This window comes from Medicago sativa, chromosome 3 (genome assembly GCF_051527215.1).
Source record: "Medicago sativa cultivar Bolivia chromosome 3, Bolivia_mono, whole genome shotgun sequence".
Taxonomy (NCBI): domain Eukaryota; kingdom Viridiplantae; phylum Streptophyta; class Magnoliopsida; order Fabales; family Fabaceae; genus Medicago; species Medicago sativa.
The window spans coordinates 2,437,036-2,460,821 of NC_140751.1; the positions used below are offsets into that span (position 1 = coordinate 2,437,036).

The following is a 23,786-nucleotide window of genomic DNA, read 5'->3' on the forward strand; positions in this document are numbered from 1 at the left end:
TAAAAATATCAGTAGCATTATTTTTAGGAGAGGAAAGAGTGTCTAAGAATTGGAAATGGATCTGAAACAGCTTGAGCACTAAGAATTCAAAAGATACATTTGTTTCAAAAGCTGATCTGAAATATATCACACTCTCACATGATATTACCATCGACCAGTATACATGTCGTGCATGATTGTTGCCTTGAGAATACATGTCGTCTTCAAATTTAATGAAACTGGAGTTTTGAAGGTGTGTAAGTGTAATCATACAAAGAAAGAAATGAATGCAGCACGTTTGTGTGGCTCAGTAGATCCATTGCTTAATGTTTATAGTCATGGCTGAACTGGGAACAATCATGTAGGAATACACACGCATTTAATGGATGAGAGTAAAGCACGTAGGAGTAGGAAGCAATCAGACATATAATAAAATAACTATCTCTTATTGGTTAGTTTTGTGGTTTCATTGTTGGTTACAGATTTTGGAGAAAAATGAAAAAATGCCCTGAGCAATTTAGGAGGAAAATTTAGGCTAGAAGCTACTGCAATTTGTAGCTTTACAGTTAGTTATTAAGATACATTTTTATCAACTTCACAGGAATTTTGGGTTTAAAATTCACTACTATGTTGTGCTCTATACTCAACCTCATCTATAGCCTAATACACCAGTTATATGTCCCTAATTCAACTACTAAGTCGGGGGATTTAGTATTTAGGTTGCTAACCCATAAGAAATTCATTGACTTCAAAAATCGGATCCAAAATGTTCAAAAAAAAGTGTATAGGAAAGCTGACAGGTAGTCTACAAACACAAAAATCATATGCATGTTAAGATGAAAGTGGTGACATGACACCGTTATTTATATAGTCTGAAAGCATTTCATTTTTACACCAAATGTTCATGTATCCAGTCTCTCATAATTACATAGGCTTGTTCAGCGTCCTTGTCTTCTTCCACAGATCCAGGTCGGTGGGCAAATCCATGACCTCTACCTGGGAATATCACTACTTCGGAACCACTATCAATTGTAGTCTGAATATTTTTTATTTCACTTACAGCGCAAAGTGGGTCATTGTCCCCTAAAATAAACAAGACGGGAACTTTTACATCAGAAGCAACAAGCGAATCTATCCTTGTACCATAAAAGGAGATTCCAGTGCCAAAGCAAGCATCTTGGTCTTGGGCTAGCACCTCTAACACTTTGCCTCCTCCAAAGCAAAAACCAATTATGCCAAGTTTTCTGGAAACTCCTTCAGTCATCAATTCATCTGCCAGCCATTCTGTCCACGCGGTAATGTCTTTTGCAATCCTCTCAGGGTTATGTCCAGCAATCCATTGTTCAAACTGAGTGTTTGGCTGGTCCTTTGTCCATGGATTTCCGCTAAATAAGTCTGGAAGTAGAACGCTGCAAATTTGTGTAGAAGAAGTAAATAAATATGCAAAAGAGAGGATAACATAACATACACTTTGAAACCAGTATGTTGAAGATAGCTGGGTATGGAGACGTACTTGAAACCATTGCAAGCTACCCGATATGCAAAATCTCTTGTGGAGGAGTCCTCAAACCCATAAACATCAGAAAGAAGCAATAGGCCAATTCCATTGTTATTTTTTACTGCCTTGAAAAGATAAGCATGAACATTATCATCGCCATCCTCTAAATAAAGCTCCTCTCCACTGACTAATTCACATGCATCATCATCTATCACACTTTCCACATTCAGTAAACTACATGATACTTTTGAGCCTGCGGTATCTTGAACTGATTTTTGAAGAATCAATTTGCTTTTTTTCTGAAAACAAACTGAAGAATTGCATTCAACAAGGTAAACATAGTGCATAATATAAATAATTAGCTATTAGGTATACGATGTAACTAAGAAACTTCAGTTAACTGCATGTCTCCATAGTACAAAGATCAGTTTAGCCATTGGGGTTTTTTCTTTTGTGATAAGATTATATGAATTTGAATAAAACAATGAACAGTGTTGTGTCTAATCAATCGATTTAAACATCTAGGGTACCAATATATGTCACATAGAAATGAAAGCAATGTTACCAAGTAAGACGCAGTGTGTTATATGCAAGTGTTCGGGACTACAGAGTGCAGACATGAAAATAAAGAAAATAGATGAAAATTATCATTTCATTTTTTCCTAGATACTTAACAATCATAATGTCAACTTTCTTGGATGACTAAATTCTGTTTGCAGCTTTCTATAGGTTTCCTGCTGATGATTTTAGAGGCCTTCTCCGCCAGACAAATCATGGTTGATATCTCCCATTCCATATTGGAGGATTGTTCTTCATGGCCAAGGAGTTCATACAGACCCTTAGAAGATAATAGCAATATTCTTGGCTTGGCCTACGCCTACTTGTGTCAAACAGCTTAGAACATTTCTAAGTTTGACTTGTTACAACTTAAAATAAACATGTGTCCAAAGTCATTGCTGATTTTACATTTGATGACTAAAAAAGGTCGTGTCCAACATTCTTGTGCTAGCACTTGCCAATTCCAATGGAGCATTGCTAATGCTGACCAGTGACCCTAGCAGCACATGCTATACTATAGCCTATTTCGTTATGAAGCAGTACAAGATTAGCTATGGCTTTTGCATGTAAATAACCTCTACCTAGGCAGAGGGAATTGGAGACACTATTTTCCGTGAAAGAAATTCAGAGTCAAAACTCAAAACTGATCACCAGGGATTTAAAGAATTGATGTTTAGATAGATGTTTAAAATCCGAGAGTGTGTATACTATTATCTAACCAAATTGCTTCACTATGATTCTAGCACAATATTCAGCCCTAGTAAGTAAAAACATGGTATCTGACTAACGCCTTCTCAAGGCAACAGGATCCTCAGAAAACACAGAATGTCAACTCATGTTCACTAATCACTAGTCCGATGTTTGTGTTGGTCCACGATGTCATATATGCTAAACCAGAATTTCAGAAGCTACACCAGCCGATTCACTCAACACGTTGAAGGATGTCATATTATTAGTACAAAAGAAAAGTAGAATTTAGGTATCATTCCAACTCAAACTAAGAAGTAAGAACAAATTTTGAAGTGATTTTGTGATACACTTTAGGCTGTTTTATGTTGGCATTCTAAAAACCTCTAATAATGGGGTCTTGACAAGTGTCATATACAGACACGGGTCAAGGAGCATTGGATACACTCTTTGAAAAGCTTCAAATCTCGAAAAAAATGTGTTAAAAATTGTTATGTTTCCAATATAATTAATCATTTTCTCTGTAAAGTATATATACTGGATACTTTTATTTACTTAACCAATGGCCATTTTTGTTGAAAATATATCATTTGTCTTTCTTTTCCTACTCTGTTGTGTGTTTTTCACTCATCATGAAATAAAATACTAAATCCAAATGATTTTTTTAGTTGTATACGAAATGAATGTGAATAGATGATGAAAGGAGGGTAAAGTGAATATATGAAGAAAGAAAGAGAACATACAGGAGGAGAAAAGAGAGGTTGGAAGGAAATGGCAGTGAGTAGGAGGATAGAGAGGCTTTGCAATGCTTGATGGTGATGCAGCAGCAGCAGCACCACAAATGCTTACAGTTGCTCTTGCTGTTGCTAGCCCCATCTTCACTTTACTGCTTCCTAGTGCTAGTGCTAGTGCTACCTCACTCATTAATCATAATTAATATCTATAAATATCTTGCTCTTTTTTTGTGTGGTTTTCATTAAATCTATGTTAACCAATCCTCAACTCATCACAAACAGCCAAACCTCTTCAAACAAACATGTTAAGGGTCTACTTGTAGGATTTTTTGTAAGACATGTTTTTGAGTTTTTATAGTTTATTATAGTTTATAGCTTATTATGTTTATAAGCTCATATGATATCAAAAGAGATTGGACAACTTTTTGGGATAATTATGAATTTATAAACAAAAATAATATTGACACCGAAACCAAAACAATATAAAAATAAAGTAAAAATATACAGTGAGTATGAAAGATAAAGTTGTCACAAAATAGTTGTACAAATATCATTTTTCTATCAAAAAATATAACTGTCATATTTTCACGAGTTTATAACTTATTTTTAGAGTAATGATATTTGTACAATCATTTGGTGACATCTTTTGTGATAACCTTTTTTTTCTTTTTTTATTGATAAAAAACAATATAGTAGAAAAAAGAAAAGAGAGAGTGAGAGCATAATGTGAGTATAAAAGATAAAGTTGTTCAAAAGTAGACACAAAATGGTTTTGCAAATATCATTTTTCTATATTTATTAGTTTATAACAGTTTTGATAAATTAATTCAAGTAGTTTATAAATTAAAGTTTATAGTTTATCATTATTCATCTCAATTTTACTCTTGTAATTTTAATTGAAAAAAATTAAATTTTTTTTTTATAAGTCAAGAGCAAAATGACATCAAAAAGAATAGTGTCCAACTAAATTGCTACCCTATTCTAATCTCTTGCCAATTGCTCATATATATTATTAAAAAAAGAAAAAAATTACATAAAACCTGACCCAGTCAACAACCCTAACGGGCAAAACCAAAAACTAAAAGATAAAAATCCCAAAAGTGGATTCAACCTTAAACATTTGTAACAATTAAGCTCAGGTCTAAATTTTGGCGAATGAACCGACCGTCAACACGAAATCAGATCACGTACCATCAACTCCCTGCAACAAAGACAACAAGCATTGACAACTCTTTCGAGTCCCTACAGTACCATGGACAAATGCTTGAAAATGGGGCGAATTCGACCGCCAACACGGTAATTAACGAATTCACGCGCACCAACTCATCTTAATTAGCCATTTCTGGCCCACATCAAGCGATCATACAAACCCAGCCAAGGCACATTTAGGATGGCATATGAACTCGACCACCAACACGGTAACGAATATCGCACATCCATAATTTATGGTTGTAACGCCCTACTTTTATTATTTACTATTTTATTGAGATTAGATGTCTTTTATAATTTAGTCGAGTTATTTTGATGAGTGATATTTTGTTAAGTTATATGTTGGTATTTACTAGTATAATATATTCGTTATTTTGTGTGGAAATATATATGTTATTTGGTGTAGAAATATATTTGTTATTTTGTGTGGAAATATATATGTTATTTGGTGTAGAAATATATTTGTTATTTTGTGTAGAAATATATATGTTATCTGGTGTATAAATATATTTGTTATTTGGGGTATTATATATTTAGTGGGAGACTATATTTAGTAGAGAAATATAATTATTAGAATAAGTAGATTTGGGGGTTGAAATAGAAAGATGAGAGTTATTGGGCCTAATTAGATTTAAGAAGAGAAGTTAGTATTATAAATAGAGGAGATATTAGGTTGAAAGACTAACATATGCAAAAACAAGGATTTGGAGAAAACAAGGTTTAGAGAGAAGAGAACAAGAGGAGAGAAGAACCAAGAGAAGGGCTGCCAATCGATAATTCTAAGGTAAGGGTGAGACTATCATTCGGTAATATTAAGTCTGTAATTCTGAATTTGCAATTAACATGTTCTAGGATTAGTTTGTGAGAATTTGCGAATTAGGGTTCTGAGAGAGAATTGATGATTAGATGATGAGAAGTTGTTAGATTGATGTAGAAATTGTATACAGACCTTAGATAATTCATGGGTAATCATAATCATAGAGCTTGAAGTGAATTTATGTTGTTCTTGAAGGTTTTCATGAAAAATGGGTCAAATGGTGATTTTTGTTGAAAGGGTGCTTTAGTTCAAGTTTTATTTGGATTTGGGTGTCTTTTCATGTTTAGAAACGTTTAAACAAACTTTGGGACCAAATTTGGGCTTAGGGGATTCAAAATTGGGATTTTGGGATGAAAAATGGAGTTTTCCCGAGAGCTATCTCTGACAGCATTCTGTGTTTCATGTTTTTGCATCTTTTTCACACATTTTAGTTTTGAATTGGCTTTAGGCGTAAACACGAAAGTTGTAGGTATGGATGTTAGCTTTCTAATGCCGTTGGTTTGACTTCAAAAGGATTTATATAACTTGAGTTATGGTCAAATTACTGCACGAAGGTCACAGTGAATTTTTATGGACTTTGAGCACAACTTTTCCGAATTTAAAATGAAAACTGGTATTGATCGGTACAGAATTGGTCTTAGGCGTAAACATGAAAGTTTTAGATAATTTTGTTAGCTTTCCAGTGGCTTTAGTTTGACATGAAAATGATGTTTGGTCTTTGAGTTATGATGAAAATACTACAAGGAGGTCTTAGCGAAATTGCACAGTGACAGCATTCTCTGTTTCATGTTTTTGCGTTTTGTTCATATGTTTCTGTTTTGAATTGATCTTTGTTGTAAATATTAAAGTTGTTGATAATTGTGATATCTTTCCAGTAGCCTTGGTTTGACATGAAAATATGTTGTGCATGATTATTTATGTTCTTACAAAGATGCATGATGAATTGTTGATACTTGAATACGATGATATATGATGAATTGTTTATGTTTGAGTACGATGTTATATGATGAATTGTTGATGTTTGAATATAATATTAATGATGATCTGCGAAGTTGTTATAAGATGACTAAGAATATTAGTGATGTGTGATTGTTATTGATGCACTATATGTGTTATTTATGATGCTTATGTTGATGTGATGCTTAAGATGCTATTATTATCATTTGATATTGTTATGTTGTGATGCTGATATGAAATGACTTTATAAGTGCTGCATATGTTGCCGTTGATCTTATTTAAGATGTAAATGTCGGTCTAAGTCAAAGAGTTGTAAGATGTTCATGAAGTTTCTAAGACGTAAGATGTTGAGTCCATGCATACTCATTTAAAGATGAGGGCTCATACCCTAGAGCTTTTGCTCAACGACGATGAGGGCTTATGCCCTGGAGCTTTTGCTCAACGACGATGAGGGCTTATGCCCTGGAGCTTTTGCTCAACGACGATGAAGGCTTATGCCCTAGGAACTTTTGCTCAACGACGATGAGGGCTTATGCCCTGGAGCTTTTGCTCAACGACGATGAGGGCTTATGCCCTAGGAGTATATTTATGCTCAACGACGATGAGGGCTTATGCCCTAGAATGGTACCACATGCATTTGCATTTCATGATGATTCGAGATGGTTTAAGATGTTAAGAGTTGCATAGTCGAGTCTAGATGCATTGTCAAGTCAATTTGTTAAGTTGTGATGTTTTAACGAATTACCTTGTGATGTCTTTTAGTATGATGATATGTGACGATGATTGTGACTGCTATATGATGATATATTGCTAAGATGAAATGATGATGTCTATGTATTTGATTATAATTGTTAAATTATAAGATGTTTATATTGTTAAATGTAATTTATGATTTATGAGCTTAATATTATTGGTTGAGAAATCTCACCCCTTCTGCTTGAAAATGTTGCTCTTCGTATGAGTAACTTGCAGGTAACCAAGATTAGTTGCGGTCGTGAGTGGACTCCTCACAAGTGTGTCTTAGATGCTCTGATACGTAACATGATGGGAATTTGTTATTGCTTTCTGTTCCTTACGTATTACTTAAGAAGTTTTCATGAATTATTATCGAACTAAGTTGCTTTGAGATTTTATGTTGAGGCCCTTGTGCCAAAGATCATTTAAGATGTTGAAATAATTTCCGCTGCGAAGTTTTAGATATTACATTGTTGGATTTTGAAGGATAAATTATTATTTATTCCATTTATGATTTTGAAAACGGCAACAACCAAATCATGCCAATCCTTGCAAAACTGAAACGTGAAGCAAGCGAACCTGCAGAGAAACCAGATATGCAACAACCGTCCAAACAGAAACCACCATCGACACCCACCACAACCCTTGCAGACGGCGAATCAAAGAAAGCCGGAGGAGGGTTGATCGTGTTGGAGCAGAGGTGGCCGCAGGAAAGAATGGTAGATCTCACCTTGATTATTGAAACCAGACGACCCAAACCAGCAGCGATGGCTGTTGAAAACAGACAGCCCAAACCACCAGCGATGTGGAGGACGTCGGCGAACAAGAACAACCTCCCCAAAACCATCGACATAAAATTGCCGAGAGATAAGGGAGAGGGGTGGTGCGGAGGGCAGCAGCCGCTCATCGCACCACCATCTATAATAGCTACATGAGAGAAAAGAGTGGAAAGCGGTGATAGATTGGTGCGGCGGCTAGGTTTGGTGAGGTGAGGTGCGGCTAGAATTAAATATTATTTAAATATATTATTTTTATGTCATTTCATATTTTAAAATTAATTTAACCCCTAATTTTATCAAATACTACAAATTCATCAACTAACTTAATCGATATAAGTTGTCCACTACACGTTCATCCACTATAAGTTAGTTTGTTAACTATTCGCTATTTTTTGGTATCTAATTGAATTATTGTAAAATCATAATTCCATAAAAACATTATTCTTTTGACTGTTTTCTATTTTGTGCTAATTCTTTTAGCTATTTTTGCATCCGCAATAACTTAGTCAACTCGTATTAGAGATATGTATTAAAAAATAAATCCCTCAAAAAAAATGTATTAAAAAATAAAGTATTTTATATTCGACACACTTTTAATTAAAAAAAATGTATTAAAAAATGTATTATCACTCGAACGGATATATTGAATATCCACTTATTTGTTTCTTTCAAGTTCTTGTGTGAATGAGAATAACTTAGGAGGGATATGTTTGGTTCTATCACTTTTGATGTAACCTTCCTTCATTTGAGTAACACATGCAGCATTGTCTTCGTGCAAGATTGTTGGATTCACCAGTATGTTGAAGATAGCTAGGGTATGGATACGTACTTGAAACTATTGCAAGCTACCCCATACGCAAAATCTCTTGTGGAGGAGTCCTTAAACCCATAAACATTAGTCAAATAAATTCTCAATTTTTGCTTCTTTAGATAACATTCATCTCATTTTTAAGTGTGAGAGAAGTAATCTTCTATTTGTGAGAATGTTAATGTTCTTTCTTTACATAGTGAAAATTCTTCTTATATTAAAATAAAATAAACTCTTTTAATCTAGTTATTTTTATTTTTCTCTTCTCTAGCGCTGGGACTCGAACCGAGTTCTTTGAGGTTGAAGAGAGAAACTTTCAACCAAACAACTTCTCAAAAGACATGCATGCATTTTTTTTCCCTCTTATTTGTTGAGGATTTCCACATAAATTTTGTGTTACGTTCTTTTTATTTTTTATTTTTATCTCTTCTTTTTTATTGTATTCTTGTCCTTTTGATTCATTTATATATATTTTTAAACTTTCAATCTTCAAATTTAGATCCATAATATCTTAATTTTCTTATAGTCTTTTATTCTTTAAATTTATGATCACTCACAAATGTTTTTATATATGAATCTACGATTTCAAACTTGAAAACTCATATGCATGGATTAGTGCAAACCAAATGACTAAATTATTAGTAAAAGGATAATACTATGTATAGCGAAAGATATTATCCCAAAACATTTTCGAATATATCTCATTGGCTAATTAACACACCACCACCACTTGTATTCCACTAATCCTGGAATTATATCACAAAAGTTGTTTTGCCAATTCCACTTTATTTTTAATAACTGTTTAAAATAATAAAATCAATGTCCATGTTCTATACAAACTGAAAACGTTGGTTTGTGAAATTCCGCGAGTTAAATCCGCTCTGTAAACGTCCTTAGTGAAATTAAATTAAGAGATCAAAAGTTTATTTATGTTTTCTTAAAAAAAAAAGTTTATTTATGTATATAAATAAATAATTTTTATATATGAAACTACTAAAATACCCCCTCCCTCCTTGTATGTTCTGTTCTCTCTGTCACTCTCTCTTTAACTGCTTCTTCACCGATTCATCCGTCACCGGTGACCTCTCTCAGTCTCAGTGTCGCCGGCGCCTCTCAGTCTCACCGGAGCCTCTCCCTTCTCACTCTCTCATTCACATCCCTTAGTTTTTTAATCCTTAAAGTTATGGTATTTGACATACATTTGCATATGAATCTTAAAATTTAAAAATTTATATGCCAATTGATTAAAAGGGCAAAATTGTAAAAAATAAATAAATAACCAAATCTTAATATATTAATATTAATATTAATATATATAAATGTTAAACAGTGCTGATTAACCCTAATCCCGCCACTGTTTAACCTAATCCTGCCTTTTTTGAGGGTTTAAAAAATCTTTATGAAAAAACTCTTTGCAAGGATTCGAACCCACAACATTATGGTTCCCTGTAAGCACTCCAACCACTAAGCCAATAATTGTTTTTGTGATATAATTTTGATTCCACTGCCTCATATCCAATACCAAACACCCTCATTAAAAAACTAATTAATCCATTTTTCTTTCTTTACGGAATTGAACATTGAACGTTTCTGAACCCTTATTCCTTTGATCTCAACCCAGAAGGCATCGGTTTCCATCCATTTCTTCCCTTTTTCCTTCGATTTATCCTAAAAATTGTGACTGTGATGCAGATTTCGTCCATACTAACTTATTAATGGTATGATCCCTAAACTAATTTTGATATAAATGCTATTTTATTCATTTTGATTTTGTGGATTGTGATTGTGTCAGGTTTGGTGAAAGTTGATGCTTGAAATCCTATTGTGATTGTGTCAATTTCCTTGGTTGTCAATGCTTTAAATAATAAGACACTTAAGGCTTTAAGTAATAACACACTCATGCTTTAAATTGTAATGGTTACTATTGACACTTTCAATTCCAAATCGTATTTTCGAATGTTTAATAGTTACTTATCTACTCTTTTTAGACTGAATGTAACTTGATTTGTGATATTGAAAATGATTTTAATTTGAATTATTCAATAATATAATTGTAGTATTTATTGAAATCTAATACAAAATACATTTATCCAATTTGATGTTTATATTGTCAAAAAATTTGAAACAAACAAAAAAATACCCGTGCATCGCACGGGTCAAAGTCTAGTTATTATCTGAAATTAAAACAACTATCACTGATGTAATTAATTATATTTAAAAATAAATAAATAATTTTTTTTTATATAGGAAACTACCAAAATACCTCCTCCTCGATGTTGGTTCACTTATGTTGTTGCTCGCTCTTTACCTGCTTCTTCACCGATTCATCCATCACCGGAGCCTCTCTCATTCGTTCGCGTCCCTTAGTTCTTCTAGTTCCATCATCCCTTGATTCCCTTCAGGTTTGTTTGTTTGCTTAAAGATTTATTATTCGATTCAATTCAATTCAATTCAGTGTTACTTAATGATTATTCTATGTTGCTTGCTTCAAAATTGGAAATTAGGGGAACATGTTGCTTGCTTAAAATTTGGGGAAGCTTGAACCCTAGAAATTAAAAATTGGGGGAAACTTGGTAATTGATAGATTTTGCACTTGGTAATCGCGTGTGTAGTTTTATGCTTCTACTGTTGGTTCGGTTTTGCTTGCATTCGACGGATTTTGGAGTTAATGTGGCTTCTTCATTTCTGCGATTAAGTGTTATTACTGGTTGGTTATTACTAGTAATTGATGATGTTATCAGTAATTCTTGCTAGAGTTAAAAATTACAATTGATGTGTGAATTTTCCTACTTTAATTTGATGGGTTTAAAGTTCATTGCTTTATTAGTAGTTGATGTGTGAATTGTGCATTTTGTAGAGTGATACAATGGTCAAACATAAGAAAATTGATGCATTTTTTCAAAAGAAAAGTTTTGAACAAAGATGAAAATTGTATAGCTTCAATTCAACATTGACACACCCTTCAACTTAGACACTTGTTAATTTCAACATCACTTGAAATTTACACTTGAATCTTGCAAGTCACCGTGGATACATTTGGCTGGTGTTCTACGGCGTTTTTGCCTTGAATCGACTCTTTCCCATTCTTTTTGATTCAAGTGTTTCTTTGAATTCTGGCAACCTGTTTTTTCTTTGTTTTTATTATTCAACAGAATTGCTTAACAAATATAATGACAGTAACACAAATCTTACAAGAGATGTAAATGGTTATGACACGATTGCAAGTATTCTACTACCCTTTTTTCCTTAATTGGCAGTGCAATCTGTTTGTCCGGCTCTGTGCTTGAATGGGATAATGCCTTTTCTAGCCACAAAATGGCCACACCATACTATTTTGTATCCATGATTGCTTGCTTCTGTTACCTATAGTTTTCAGTTCTGAATGAATTGTCATAGCTCCTTATGATGGGGCTGGTAGGATACTCTATAATGTGATGCCATTAGTTGATGAGTAACTCTATATTGTTACCTTTTGTTTTTGTAAAAATAGGTTTCGGTACAGTTTCATGTGAATATTAGTGTGGCAAAATGTGGCATTGCATATTATTTTATATAACATTTTCTCAACCCAGTCTCTTATCGAACTAACGTGTTGTATTATTTATTTGTTCTTTTTATAGCTTTTGGAGGAAGATGGGGTAGGATTCTTTTTATAGCCTGCCAATTTGAAACCTCCCTTTGTTAGTTTATAGGCCTTTCTTGCATTTGGCCTCATTTTTTGCAATTACGGCTCGCTTATCCATTTTTCTGTTTACTAGTTTTTAGCGCTATCTGCTGTGTAGTTCTCATCTCATCTTCGTAATCTTAGGGAAAATTTGTAATTGAGTGTATAGTCCAATTAAGATACTCAGCATGTTTGGGAGAAAAGCTTGCCAACTTGTGAAAGAATTTGCAAGTGGAGAAAAGGGTCAGCTCACACCATTCAATGTAAGTCCAGATCTTCATTTTTCAGTTAGACACTCATTATATTTTGATTGTTGGTTTATGTTAGAACTTGCTTGTGTTGAGGAAAATGATTTGCATGATTGATTTAATTGTAAACCTTATGTTTACATTTAATTTCTGGTGATTTTTATTTTTTATTTTTATTTTTTATGAAAACTTGGTACTTTTGTGTAAAACCAATTTAAGATGTTCCCACACTATACCATTGGTATCTTGGTATCGTTAATTATTTATGATATTGCTACGTGTTATCTTGTGTCACTTTTGATATTTATCTACCGCGGACCTTTTTCCCATACTCTCGTAGAAACTCATTAACCAATCTTTATGTTGTTGTGAATATGTGCTTGCTTTTACTTGATACTTTTTTCCAATGATCTTGTAGAAAGACTTGTTTGAGCAAGTAGTTGGAGAATGCAGCCAACATCACCTTGACCTTCAGTCCTTGATAAGGTAATGGTTAAGATAATGTCCTTATTCTCTTTTTCCTGGTGTGTCCCTTATTTTTTCTTTTTCTGTTGGAGTATGATATCTCACATGGGCATGAGTTTTGTTGAATGTGCTCCTGTGTGGTTGCAAAGTTAAATTAAAGGCATTGCAGTGTTTTGCATATTTTACTCAGAAATCCCTTTCCACTGTTATATGTTTTTCCATTTAGGCATGAGTTTCGTGTTCTGTAAACAGGAAGATGCAGGAAGAAGGTTTGGATGTCCAAACTGCTAGAAATGCTGACCACTACGGAGCCCTCATCCACCTATTTTCTATAGTCCGAAATAAGCGTTGTCTAACGTCCTATGTGTAAGTATCGCTTTCAAATGCCACCTTCCTGTGTAGTTCCTATGTTTTTGTTCTTTGACTCTGAACATATATCCATACAGGTATAATCGAGCAGAAACGATACGGAACTTGTTATGGAAGATAGGGCCTGTGATTCCTAAAGAAATTGAAGAGAAGCTTGATCATAGAGAGGAAGAGTATTTCAAAAAGCATTCTTCAGCATTAAAATCTTATATGTCAAAAGTGTTTGTTGATCTGACTGTGGTAACCTCTCCCTCCCTCATCTCCTTTCCTTCTCTCTCACACACATGCACATGTGTACCTTCAAATAAGAGAAAGGTATTGCCTTATGTTACAAATGCGTGTATCAATTTATGTCTTCATGATCTTTAATCTGCAATCAAATCAAACATTGCTTGGTAAATTTAGCTTTGGCTGCTTATAATTTTTAAAGGAACCAAGTGGTTGCATCTCAACCTTGTGTTCTATGTAGTTGATTAATTTGATTGATGTTGATTCAACTTAGGAATGTTAAGCATTTTTGTCAGAAACTTTTATGATTCTAGTTATACAAATGGGTCCATCACCATCATGTAGATTTTTATTTTGGTGCAACTTCAGTTGTTACTGGACAGTTTAATTCACATCAATGAGTAGAGAGATCCATTAACAACAGTCTTGCAGATTGAGAAGCATGTATCTTATCATTTTAAAACTACTAGACTTGGTTGTTTGAGGTCCTGGACGTGTGTTTCTTTTAGGTTTCAGTTATTGAATAACTGGTTAGAAATCTGAGGGTAGGGAACAGTGTTGCATCATCTATATACTATCTATTTATATATTTAGTTATAAGACCAATTTTACTGAGGGCACATGTCAATTTCCTAGAAGCAATTCATTCATTGAGGAGACATGTCAATTTATAAGCACCCAACTCCTTACAATAGTGCAGTAATCACTTGCTTAACACACAAAGGCATAATTAACTATTGAACAAAACATAGTACTGACCATGATATTTCACGCTGCTTCGAGCTCACTATTATTTCACAGTTCCTTGTTGCGGAATGAAGTTGTTGCAAGTTAACAATAAACTAATGAATTGTTATTCCCGAAATATGCTTTTGATAGGATATGGTACCACCAAAAGATCCATACATTCAAGTAAGGGTCCTTGAAGACATAAGAGAAGGCATTGTACTTAGTGATGATAAGAATCCCAATTTTGCCCGCCATTCAATGCATTTTCTGAAACGAACTGATGCTGAGAAATATATCTCAAGGGTAATTATCTTGTAGCTTATAACTTACAACTTGTATTCCAAAATAGTCTAAGATGCCACGTACCTACTTTATTTTCTCCCTGCAGGGCTTAATGGAAGAGCTCACTGGTTGACTTGTTGGTCCTTTACTTGGAAAAAATGTAGATGAAAAGACTAATTTTAAACTTGATGTTGGATTAATTATTGTATTTAATACTTTCTCTAGTTCTAATTATAATAGAACTTTTGTAGATGTTATTGTCAAAGAATTTTTTTGTAGATGTTTCTCTCATTTATAAGAAAAAGTTTCAAGGTTTAAAGTGAATTTATTTAAAATATATCTTTCTGGTATGTAAAGTCTGGCTCTACTAACGATGATGATTTTGTTAAGTTGGATGCCTTTATCCGAATTCAAACTCAGAATCTTGTAGTTGTATGTGAGTTTCAAGTGGTTTACCACTTCTACAAACAAACTATAATTTCTCCGGTCCTATATATAACAAAAGATTCTTTTTTTAGATACATTTAATAATCAATGTATCTAGTCTTCATTGTAAACGAGATACATTAATTATTCAATGTATCTAAAAAAAGAATATTTTCTTATATATAGGACCGGAGGGAGTATAATTTAAAAACGTTTGAAAAGTTAAAAGTCTATTTTTATTTTTTTTATATATGGGTATCCTATAAAGGAAATACGGTTAACTTTTTCACTTTCAATTATACCATTTGCTTATAAGAATGATTTTTTTAAAAAAAGATTTAAGAATGTTATATTGTTGTTGTTATTTAAAATGATTCGAATTTATATCATATTTGTTATAATGTTGATGTCTTAAAGAAAAATAAGTATAATTTGTTACAATATAAAAGTGTAAAATATCTATATCTATAATTTTGATTAAAATCGAAATTAAAATTTTATAAAAATTATTGTTCGCAATTTATATGCATTAGTGAAATAAAAAGGGTGAACACATGGACACGAAAACACTATTTCATTATAAGAGAGGAGCATTTTAGCGATATTTTTCGTTTGAATTAGAAAATGCAATTTACATAAGATAATAATTAAATAAAAATCATGTATATGATATATTTTTTTTATTCATACAATCTACCATGTCAAAATTGATGGTAAAGATCCTATAAAAAAAGTGATGATAGCGAAAATTAATAAGAAAAATAAAATCTAAAAAGTGTGTGAGTTCTAGCCGCTAGACTACGGTAACGTCCATACTAAATTTGTTTAGAATATTTAGCATAAGAATTAAATATAGTCTCGATACATTAAAATTATAGTAGAATTCCGTTACAATAGTCAAATAAATTGTCAATTTTTGCTTCTTTAGATAACATTCCTCTTATTTTTAAGTGTGAGAGAAGTAATCTTCTATTTGTGAGAATGTTAATGTTCTTTCTTTACATAGTGAAAATTCTTCTTGTATTAAAATAAAATAAACTCTTTTAATCTAGTTATTTTTATTTTCCTCTTCTCTAGTGCTGGGATTCGAACCGAGTTCTTTGAGGTTGAAGAGAGAAACTTTCAACCAAACAACTTCTCAAAAGACATGCATGCATTTTTTTCCCTCTTATTTGTTGAGGATTTCCACATAAATTTTGTGTTACGGTCTTTTTATTTTTTAATTTTATCTCTTCTTTTTTATTGTATTCTTGTCCTTTTGATTCATTTATATATATTTTTAAACTTTCAATCTTCAAATTTAGATCCATAATATCTTAATTTTCTTAGTCTTTTATTCTTTAAATTTATGATCACTCACAAATGTTTTTATATATGAATCTACGATTTCAAACTTGAAAATTCATATGCATGGATTAGTGCAAACCAATGACTAAATTATTAGTAAAAGGATAATACTATGTATAGCGAAATTGTAAAATAGATATTACAAGCTTTGCTTCGCTTTCTCCCCTATTTCCAAATCCGGCGAATAAGATGTAGATCTAGGGCCGTGGTGGTGCGACGAGACTGCGTCTCCGCACTACCGCTCTCCCCCTCTAGGTGGCTTTGTTTGTGTCCGTGGTGGCTATCAGTTTCCAATTTTTCTTGTTCGATTCGGGTCCTGTTCTAGGTGCCTTTTCCATTATCTCTTGCAGCGGTAACTGGATCTGTTTCGTCTCACCCACCAGTTTTTGTTGCTTTCCGACGACGTTTTTGGCATCTTGGGGTCAGCTAGTGGACGGAGGTTGTGACCTTGTACAACTTTGTTTGAACTGGTTTCTGATCCGTTTTCTGAGCTCGTTTTCCAGATCCGGTTCAGTTGGCGCAGCCGAGGAAGGAGTGTTGGGTTGCTGTTGGTGCTGGGTGTTTTGGTCGTTTGCGTGTTTTGGTGGTGGTAGGGATGCGTGAGTGGTGTGGTGGAGTGGTGGTGGTGATGCGGTATGTCGGATGGTGATAAGGTGGTGGTGATGTGCGATCCGGTTTCTGTCGGAGGATGGTGGGCCGACTGCTTTTGTTTGGTGGCTCGGTTGGAGTGAGGTCTGTTGGTGACGGATGTGTGTGGTGTGTTACGACCTTGGGGGAGGCTGTTTTCGTTGTGTGGTGGTGGTGATGTGGTGTGAGGAGGGTTTTGGGTCCGGAAAGCGCTGTTCAGACCCACCGTTGGTCTCTTTTGCTACGGCGTCGATGCTTTCTCCTTGTCACAGACAACCGCCTTATTATGGTCTAGGTTGTGGGTCCACTTCAAACCGGCGTCGCTGCCCGTGTTGTGTTGTTGGATTCCATCTTCATCTAGATCTCTGTTTGTGTGGGTGCTTGTTTCATGGTGAGGATGTTGTGCGGCGTAGTGATATAGTGATCGTGGAGGTGATGCGCAGTGGTGATTCAGTGGCGGTGGGGTTTTTTTTAAGGTGAACTGTTGTGGTGGTGAAGAGTGGTGGAGGTGATGGTTATTTGAGGAGGTGGGTGTTTGTTGGGGTGATTTCATTTGGATGCAAACACTGTTACACGGGTCCTTGTTCGTCGTCACTAGCTCTGGTTGTGCTTTTTGGGTGGTTTAGGTGATTGCGGAGGTTAGAGGGTGTGTGTCCCATTGTGTTGAGTCTTTTCCTTTTGATATGTTTGCTGCTTAAACTTCGCAGGCCATGCGTTGGTCTTACATATTGTTAGCTGGTTTTCGGTGGGCCGGTTCATTTGGATTCGAGATCGGGAGTCGGGGTCCAGTTGCAATCTCTGTTTGACTTGTTTTGGTTTCCTCTGGTGTACCGGGAGCGAGGGGTGCCCTGCTAATTTGGAATTAATTAGGTTTTTTAGGCTTTTGGTTTATGCTCTTTTGGTGGACCAGTGGTCGCGAGGTTGTGGTAGCTACATACCCTTGGGTCTAGTGCTTTTCGAATGTGGCTTTGTTTGGGAGTTGGGTTTTGAAGGTTTTTTAGGGTGTTCTTTGGGGGTGAGTAGTGACGATGGGCGGTGGTCTATACCATGTTTACAGTGCTTGTGTTTTTTTAGGAGTCACTTATAGGTGTTGTTGTGCTTTGGTGGGTCAATTTTCAGGGGGGGTTCTTTGGAGGTTTTGGTGTACCGTCTATATGCGGCACCTTTTGTATTTTCTTTCGTTCATTTACTGCGTCTTGCGGGGATGACGTTTAATAATATTTGCCGATTCAAAAATCAAAAAAAAAAATAAATACTATGTATAGCGAAAGATATTATCCCAAAACATTTTCGAATATATCTCATTGGCTAATTAACACACCACCACCACTTGTATTCCACTAATCCTGGAATTATATCACAAAAGTTGTTTTGCCAATTCCACTTTATTTTTAGGGTAGTGTTAATTTGTGCCCTTAGGGCACATGTTAAGAAACCTAAATGAAGAAATTTCTTATAAAATTTTGTGCATTTAAATGATTAAAAAGTTAAATATTAAATGCAATGCACACATTCCAATAAGTTTTTTCTATATTTGAATCATTAACTTGTGCCTTGAGGGCACAAGTTAACATTTCCCTTATTTTTAAAAATTGTTTAAAATAATAAAATCAATGTCCATGTTCTATACAAACTGAAAACGTTGGCTTGTGAAATTCCGCGAGTTAAATCCGCTCTGTAAACGCCCTTGGTGAAATTAAATTAAGAGATCAAAAGTTTATTTATGTTTTCTTAAAAAAAAAAAAGTTTATTTATGTTTATAAATAAATAATTTTTATATATGAAACTAGTAAAATACCTCCTCCCTCCTTGTATGTTCCGTTCTCTCTGTCACTCTCTCTTTAACTGCTTCTTCACCGATTCATCCGTCACCGGTGACCTCTCTCAGTCTCAGTGTCGCCGGCGCCTCTCAGTCTCACCGGAGCCTCTCCCTTCTCACTCTCTCATTCGCATCCCTTAGTTCTTCTAGTTCCATCATCCCTTGATTCCCTTCAGGTTTGTTTGTTTGCTTAAAGATTTATTATTTTATTCAATTCAATTCAATTCAATTCAATGTTACTTAATGATTATTCTATGTTTCTTGCTTCAAAATTGGAAATTAGGGGAACATGTTTCTTGCTTAAAATTTGGGGAAGCTTGAACCCTAGAAATTAAAAATTGGGGGAAACTTGGTAATTGATAGATTTTGCACTTGGTAATCGCGTGTGTAGTTTTATGCTTGCATTCGACGGATTTTGGAGTTAATGTGACTTCTTTATTTCTGCGATTAAGTGTTATTACTTGAAAATTGATGCATTTTTCAAAAGAAAAGTTTTGAACAAAGATGAAAATTGTATAGCTTCAATTCAACATCGACACACCCTTCAACTTAGACACTTGTTAATTTCAACATCACTTGAAATTTACACTTGAATCTTGCAAGTCACCGTGGATACATTTGGCTGGTGTTCTACTGCGTTTTTTCCTTGAATCGACTCTTTTATATAACATTTTCTCAACCCAGTCTCTTATCGAACTAACCTGTTGAATCATTTATTTGTTCTTTTTATAGCTTTTGGAGGAAGGTGGGGAAGGAAACAATCGTGTTGTCACAAGATCAAAGATTCAACTTCCCACACAGGTTGGTAGAAAACAGAGAAAGTTTTGCATTCTAAATTAAAAACTTATTTGTTTGTTTTGAATTCTGTTTGTGTTTGTGTCTTTTGATCGATAGGGGTTTTGTTTTAATTGTGTTTGTGTTATTTGGCTTTGAAATGCTGTAATAGCTATTTAGATATTAAGGTAGATGACGTAGACTGCATTTTTTTTCCTATTAACTAATTAATGGTTTACTTTTGTGATTACTGATTAGTTATTGCTTAACCCTTTGAGCTGTAAAATCAACATTGTTAAGGCTATTACATAATTTACACAATTAGCTTCTAAGGTAACTGTCTTTAGGTTATTAAATAATTTAAACAATTAGTAATCATTATTTCTTAAGCATAATCAAGTCTGTCCTTGTGGTGCCCTTTGGGTAATTTGTTACATAATCAAGCTTTTAGCCTATGTTTTGGTCGCCTCTCATTGTGGTGCCCTTTGGGTAACTTGTTACACCAGTCACATCTATTCATACAGTTATAGTGAAAAGCTTTTCCTTTTTTGAAAATCAGTTTGGGTATGAAATCAATTATGAGATTGGAAGCTAACGTAACAAATATGTAGTCAAACCACGTCTGACTGACACAAACGTGATTTAATATGTAGTCGATTAGGAGGTCAAGACGTATAACCAAAACATAGGCTAGTCTTACTACCTACCTCCTTTTCTCCCTTTTCAATAGAAAAAGAAAAATTACAAGTGAAGAGTACTACAACGAGGGAAGTTTAGTTATTGCCCAAAACAGAGAAATGAAATATTCAAGAATGTAGGAAGATTGTCTAATGTCTCTGCATGTCAGAGGTAAAAAAATTCCATGAAACAGCCACAGACCTAAACACGGGATCCACAGGGTAATCTTACTACTTCCTTTATACTTTTATAATATGTTCATTTAATCTTATCTTATTTGTTTATCTAGATTTTGAAATTGTGACATACGGATTTTAGAGATTTGATATTTTCAGTCTATCATGCTTTGTATATTTCTTTGATGTACTAAATTGGACTGCCTCTTAAATTCAAACAGAGTCTGTAAGTCAAGGATCAGACCATGCAAACAGCATTTTATAGCCATCATATATTCTGCTTCTCTTGCAGGTTTGTTCTCCCTTAATACCTCGGTTTTATAACGTTGGTTTTCTTTAGCAATATTTAATTGACTGTAACCATATTGCAGAAACTTAAGCACAAATCGGAAGAGTAGTTTGGTGAAAATCCGTGCACCTTATCTCTCTCAATTGGATTCGAAATGTGAATTTAATAGGAGGCCTCATATTTATAACTCTCCCATCTCAATTAAACCAAACAGATTGTTTGTGCTCCCTAACACAGATGATGGTCACCCAACTGCTTCTACCATGGATGACGAAATGAACACAAACCATGCTCCTAATGTTATATCACCCATGTTTCTCAGTAATTGGTCACCGCCAAGGTACCTATGGAGGGGATTGTCAGTTTTAATCCTAGCAGGGCAGGTCATTATGAAGATTTTAAAGGGAAAGGTTCATTGGAGGAATACTCTTCAACAACTTGAAAGAGTTGGTCCAAAGTCGGTTGGAGTATGTCTTTTAACATCTGCCTTTGTTGGGATGGCCTTCACGATACAATTTGTGAGGGAGTTCACTAGGTTAGGATTGAATAGATCTGTAGGCGGTGTTTTAGCTCTGGCTTTCTCTAGGGAACTAAGTCCTGTGGTTACAGCAATAGTTGTCGCCGGCCGCATTGGAAGTGCTTTTGCAGCAGAACTAGGAACTATGCAGGTTTCTGAACAAATTGACACATTAAGGGTTCTTGGATCAGACCCTGTTGATTATCTGGTGACACCAAGAGTGATTGCTTCTTGTATTGCCTTACCTCTTTTGACCCTATTGTGTTTTACATTAGGGTTGGCATCTAGTGCCCTACTCGCCGATGGTGTTTATGGAATTAGCATTAACATTATATTGGATTCAGCCCAGCGATCTCTCAGAGCATGGGACATTATTAGTGCAATGATCAAGTCGGGGGCTTTTGGTGCTATCATATCTATTGTGAGCTGTGCTTGGGGAGTTACAACAATGGGAGGTGCTAAAGGTGTTGGAGAATCAACAACTTCAGCTGTTGTGATTTCTCTTGTTGGCATCTTCATTGCTGATTTTGCTCTTTCTTGTTGTTTCTTCCAAGGAGCTGGGGATCAGCTAAAGAATTGCGTTTAAGCAACTGATTTTGTGTATGCAAATGTTGGTCATATGTATAAAAGAGTTTGGCAATTTAATATTTCAAACTTTGCATTTGTACAAGTCCTGTTTTTTCCATAGAAAGATCACTTGAATAAAAAACAAGAATTGACATCCAGTATATATGTGCTATAAATAATAATTATCACTAGGATTGAATAAAAAACAAGAATTGACATCCAGTATATATGTGCTATAAATAATAATTATCACTAGGATTTTGTGAATTAAACAATCTAATTCTAAATAAAGAAAAAATCAATAATGAAAAAAATATTATTAATGTGTCAAGATCGTGGTATACAATCTATTTTATCCCTAAAAATACGAAGACTAGTTTATCATAAATCTATATCTATGTATCTATGGCTTAAAGTCGAATTCAACATACTTCCCCCCAATTTGAAAACCGATTGAAAATATATTATTTTTAATTTGTTTTGGTTGATGTAAATTTGTTGTACATCCTGTGCTATCAAGCATCAAGCTCATTTTATGCCTTTAGAGAGAAATAATTGTAAATTTATTTCATTTCTCAGTAATTTTTTAATCCTAGATGTTTCATGTCTTAGATTGCATCACCATCCCTTAATCTTAATTTTTCTTGTAAAAAAAAAAATTACTGTTCAGCAGTTTTCATTATTAATTAAAAAATAAAAGCAATCATTTGAACCCAATGTTCACATTTCTATCTTTCAAAATTACTTAAAAAAAAAGTCTTTGAAATGGTTTTTCAATCAAATTTGCCTTTACAGTTTGTTTTTTTGGAGAGAATTTGCTGTCGCTGGTAAAAAAACACACGAGATAAAAGGAATTTCAAAAATAACTAAATATTTTGGTCGTATGCTTCTCTGTACAAGTTTGCCTTTAACAAATTTTTTGTAAAAGAAATTAAATTCTAAAATGATAGAACATAAATTATCAAAAGGAAAGTTTAGATGATCTATATTATGTATAAAGTATAAAGAAAGTAGACCATTTTGAGGCAGTTCACTTAAATAAATTTGACAATTAGAATGTTATTTTGTTGGTGTCATTCAAAGAGATAAAAATTTATATCATATTTGTTATATTGTTGGTATCATTGAAAAATATAAGTATAGTTTGTAACAATATGAAAATACACAACATATCCATTATCTATACATATAATTTTAATGAAAATCAAATTAATTTTAATCAAAATTTCATAAAAAAACTAGCATTCATAATTTATACGGATTACCGTAATAAAAAGAGTAGACAGTCGGTATCTGTCTAAACGCTAATATATATTACAAAAATATCATGACACCGTAAAAATTCATAGACAAATGTTAATCCATATTTTTAGTTTCAAATATTTTAACTTCTTCTTTTTGACTAAATTTATACTCTATCTTTTTGGTAAAAAAATAAATAATAATTGTTCTGAATTGTTGGTGCTATTAACACCTATAATAAAGATTAAATTACTTTCACATCATCTAAAAGATATCTAAATTTCATTACCCTCTTGTCTCTTATTTTAAAATCTATACTTTTTTTTTATCAATAAATTTGTCTCTTATTTTAAAATCTATACTTTTTTTTTTATCAATAAATTTTTCTGAGGATAAGAAAGGTATTACTTATCCATTTTAATACAATCAAAATTTTAATGCATATTTTGAATTCAAAATATCATTAGTGTATAGTTTAAAATTGTATGATTAGATTTCTTAAGGTAATAAAAATGGGCATATATAATTAAATTTTAAATTCCAAAAGCATAAAATTAATAATAAATATTTAAATTTAA

General features: G+C 33.6%; 3 protein-coding genes and 1 long non-coding RNA gene across 6 annotated transcripts; 3 read left to right on the forward strand and 1 right to left on the reverse strand.

Annotated features, from left to right (window-relative positions):
* Positions 1 to 810: 810 nt before the first annotated feature.
* Positions 811 to 3,834, reverse strand: LOC146934866 (alpha/beta-Hydrolases superfamily protein). The gene is made up of 3 exons (XM_085750117.1): positions 3,466 to 3,834; positions 1,493 to 1,787; positions 811 to 1,388 (listed from the first exon to the last, which is right to left on the reverse strand). The coding sequence occupies exons 1-3, from the start codon at positions 3,644 to 3,646 to the stop codon at positions 869 to 871; spliced, it is 996 nt and encodes a 331-aa protein (XP_085606243.1). The 5' UTR covers positions 3,647 to 3,834; the 3' UTR covers positions 811 to 868.
* A 1,481-nt stretch (positions 3,835 to 5,315) lies between these two features.
* LOC146934867 (uncharacterized) lies at positions 5,316 to 7,666 on the forward strand. The gene is made up of 2 exons (XR_015033052.1): positions 5,316 to 5,449; positions 7,412 to 7,666. It is a non-coding gene; the product is annotated as an uncharacterized LOC146934867 (long non-coding RNA).
* A 3,367-nt stretch (positions 7,667 to 11,033) lies between these two features.
* On the forward strand, positions 11,034 to 15,070 carry LOC146934868 (uncharacterized). Of its 3 annotated transcripts, none has more exons than XM_085750119.1 (8): positions 11,034 to 11,163; positions 11,266 to 11,468; positions 12,570 to 12,688; positions 13,092 to 13,159; positions 13,391 to 13,504; positions 13,585 to 13,747; positions 14,615 to 14,767; positions 14,853 to 15,070. In XM_085750119.1, the coding sequence occupies exons 3-8, from the start codon at positions 12,614 to 12,616 to the stop codon at positions 14,877 to 14,879; spliced, it is 600 nt and encodes a 199-aa protein (XP_085606245.1). In that variant the 5' UTR covers positions 11,034 to 11,163; positions 11,266 to 11,468; positions 12,570 to 12,613; the 3' UTR covers positions 14,880 to 15,070. The 3 variants fall into 3 exon arrangements, with proteins under 3 accessions (XP_085606245.1, XP_085606246.1, XP_085606244.1); XM_085750120.1 differs by lacking the exon at positions 11,266 to 11,468 and adding an exon at positions 12,382 to 12,399; XM_085750118.1 differs by lacking the exon at positions 11,266 to 11,468.
* Positions 15,071 to 18,957: 3,887 nt separating this feature from the next.
* On the forward strand, positions 18,958 to 22,124 carry ABCI14 (trigalactosyldiacylglycerol 1). Its single transcript, XM_085750121.1, has 4 exons — positions 18,958 to 19,141; positions 19,698 to 19,766; positions 20,815 to 20,885; positions 20,965 to 22,124. Exons 3-4 carry the CDS (start codon positions 20,839 to 20,841, stop codon positions 21,983 to 21,985), a joined length of 1,068 nt encoding a protein of 355 aa, XP_085606247.1. The 5' UTR covers positions 18,958 to 19,141; positions 19,698 to 19,766; positions 20,815 to 20,838; the 3' UTR covers positions 21,986 to 22,124.
* The last annotated feature ends 1,662 nt before the right edge of the window (positions 22,125 to 23,786 follow it).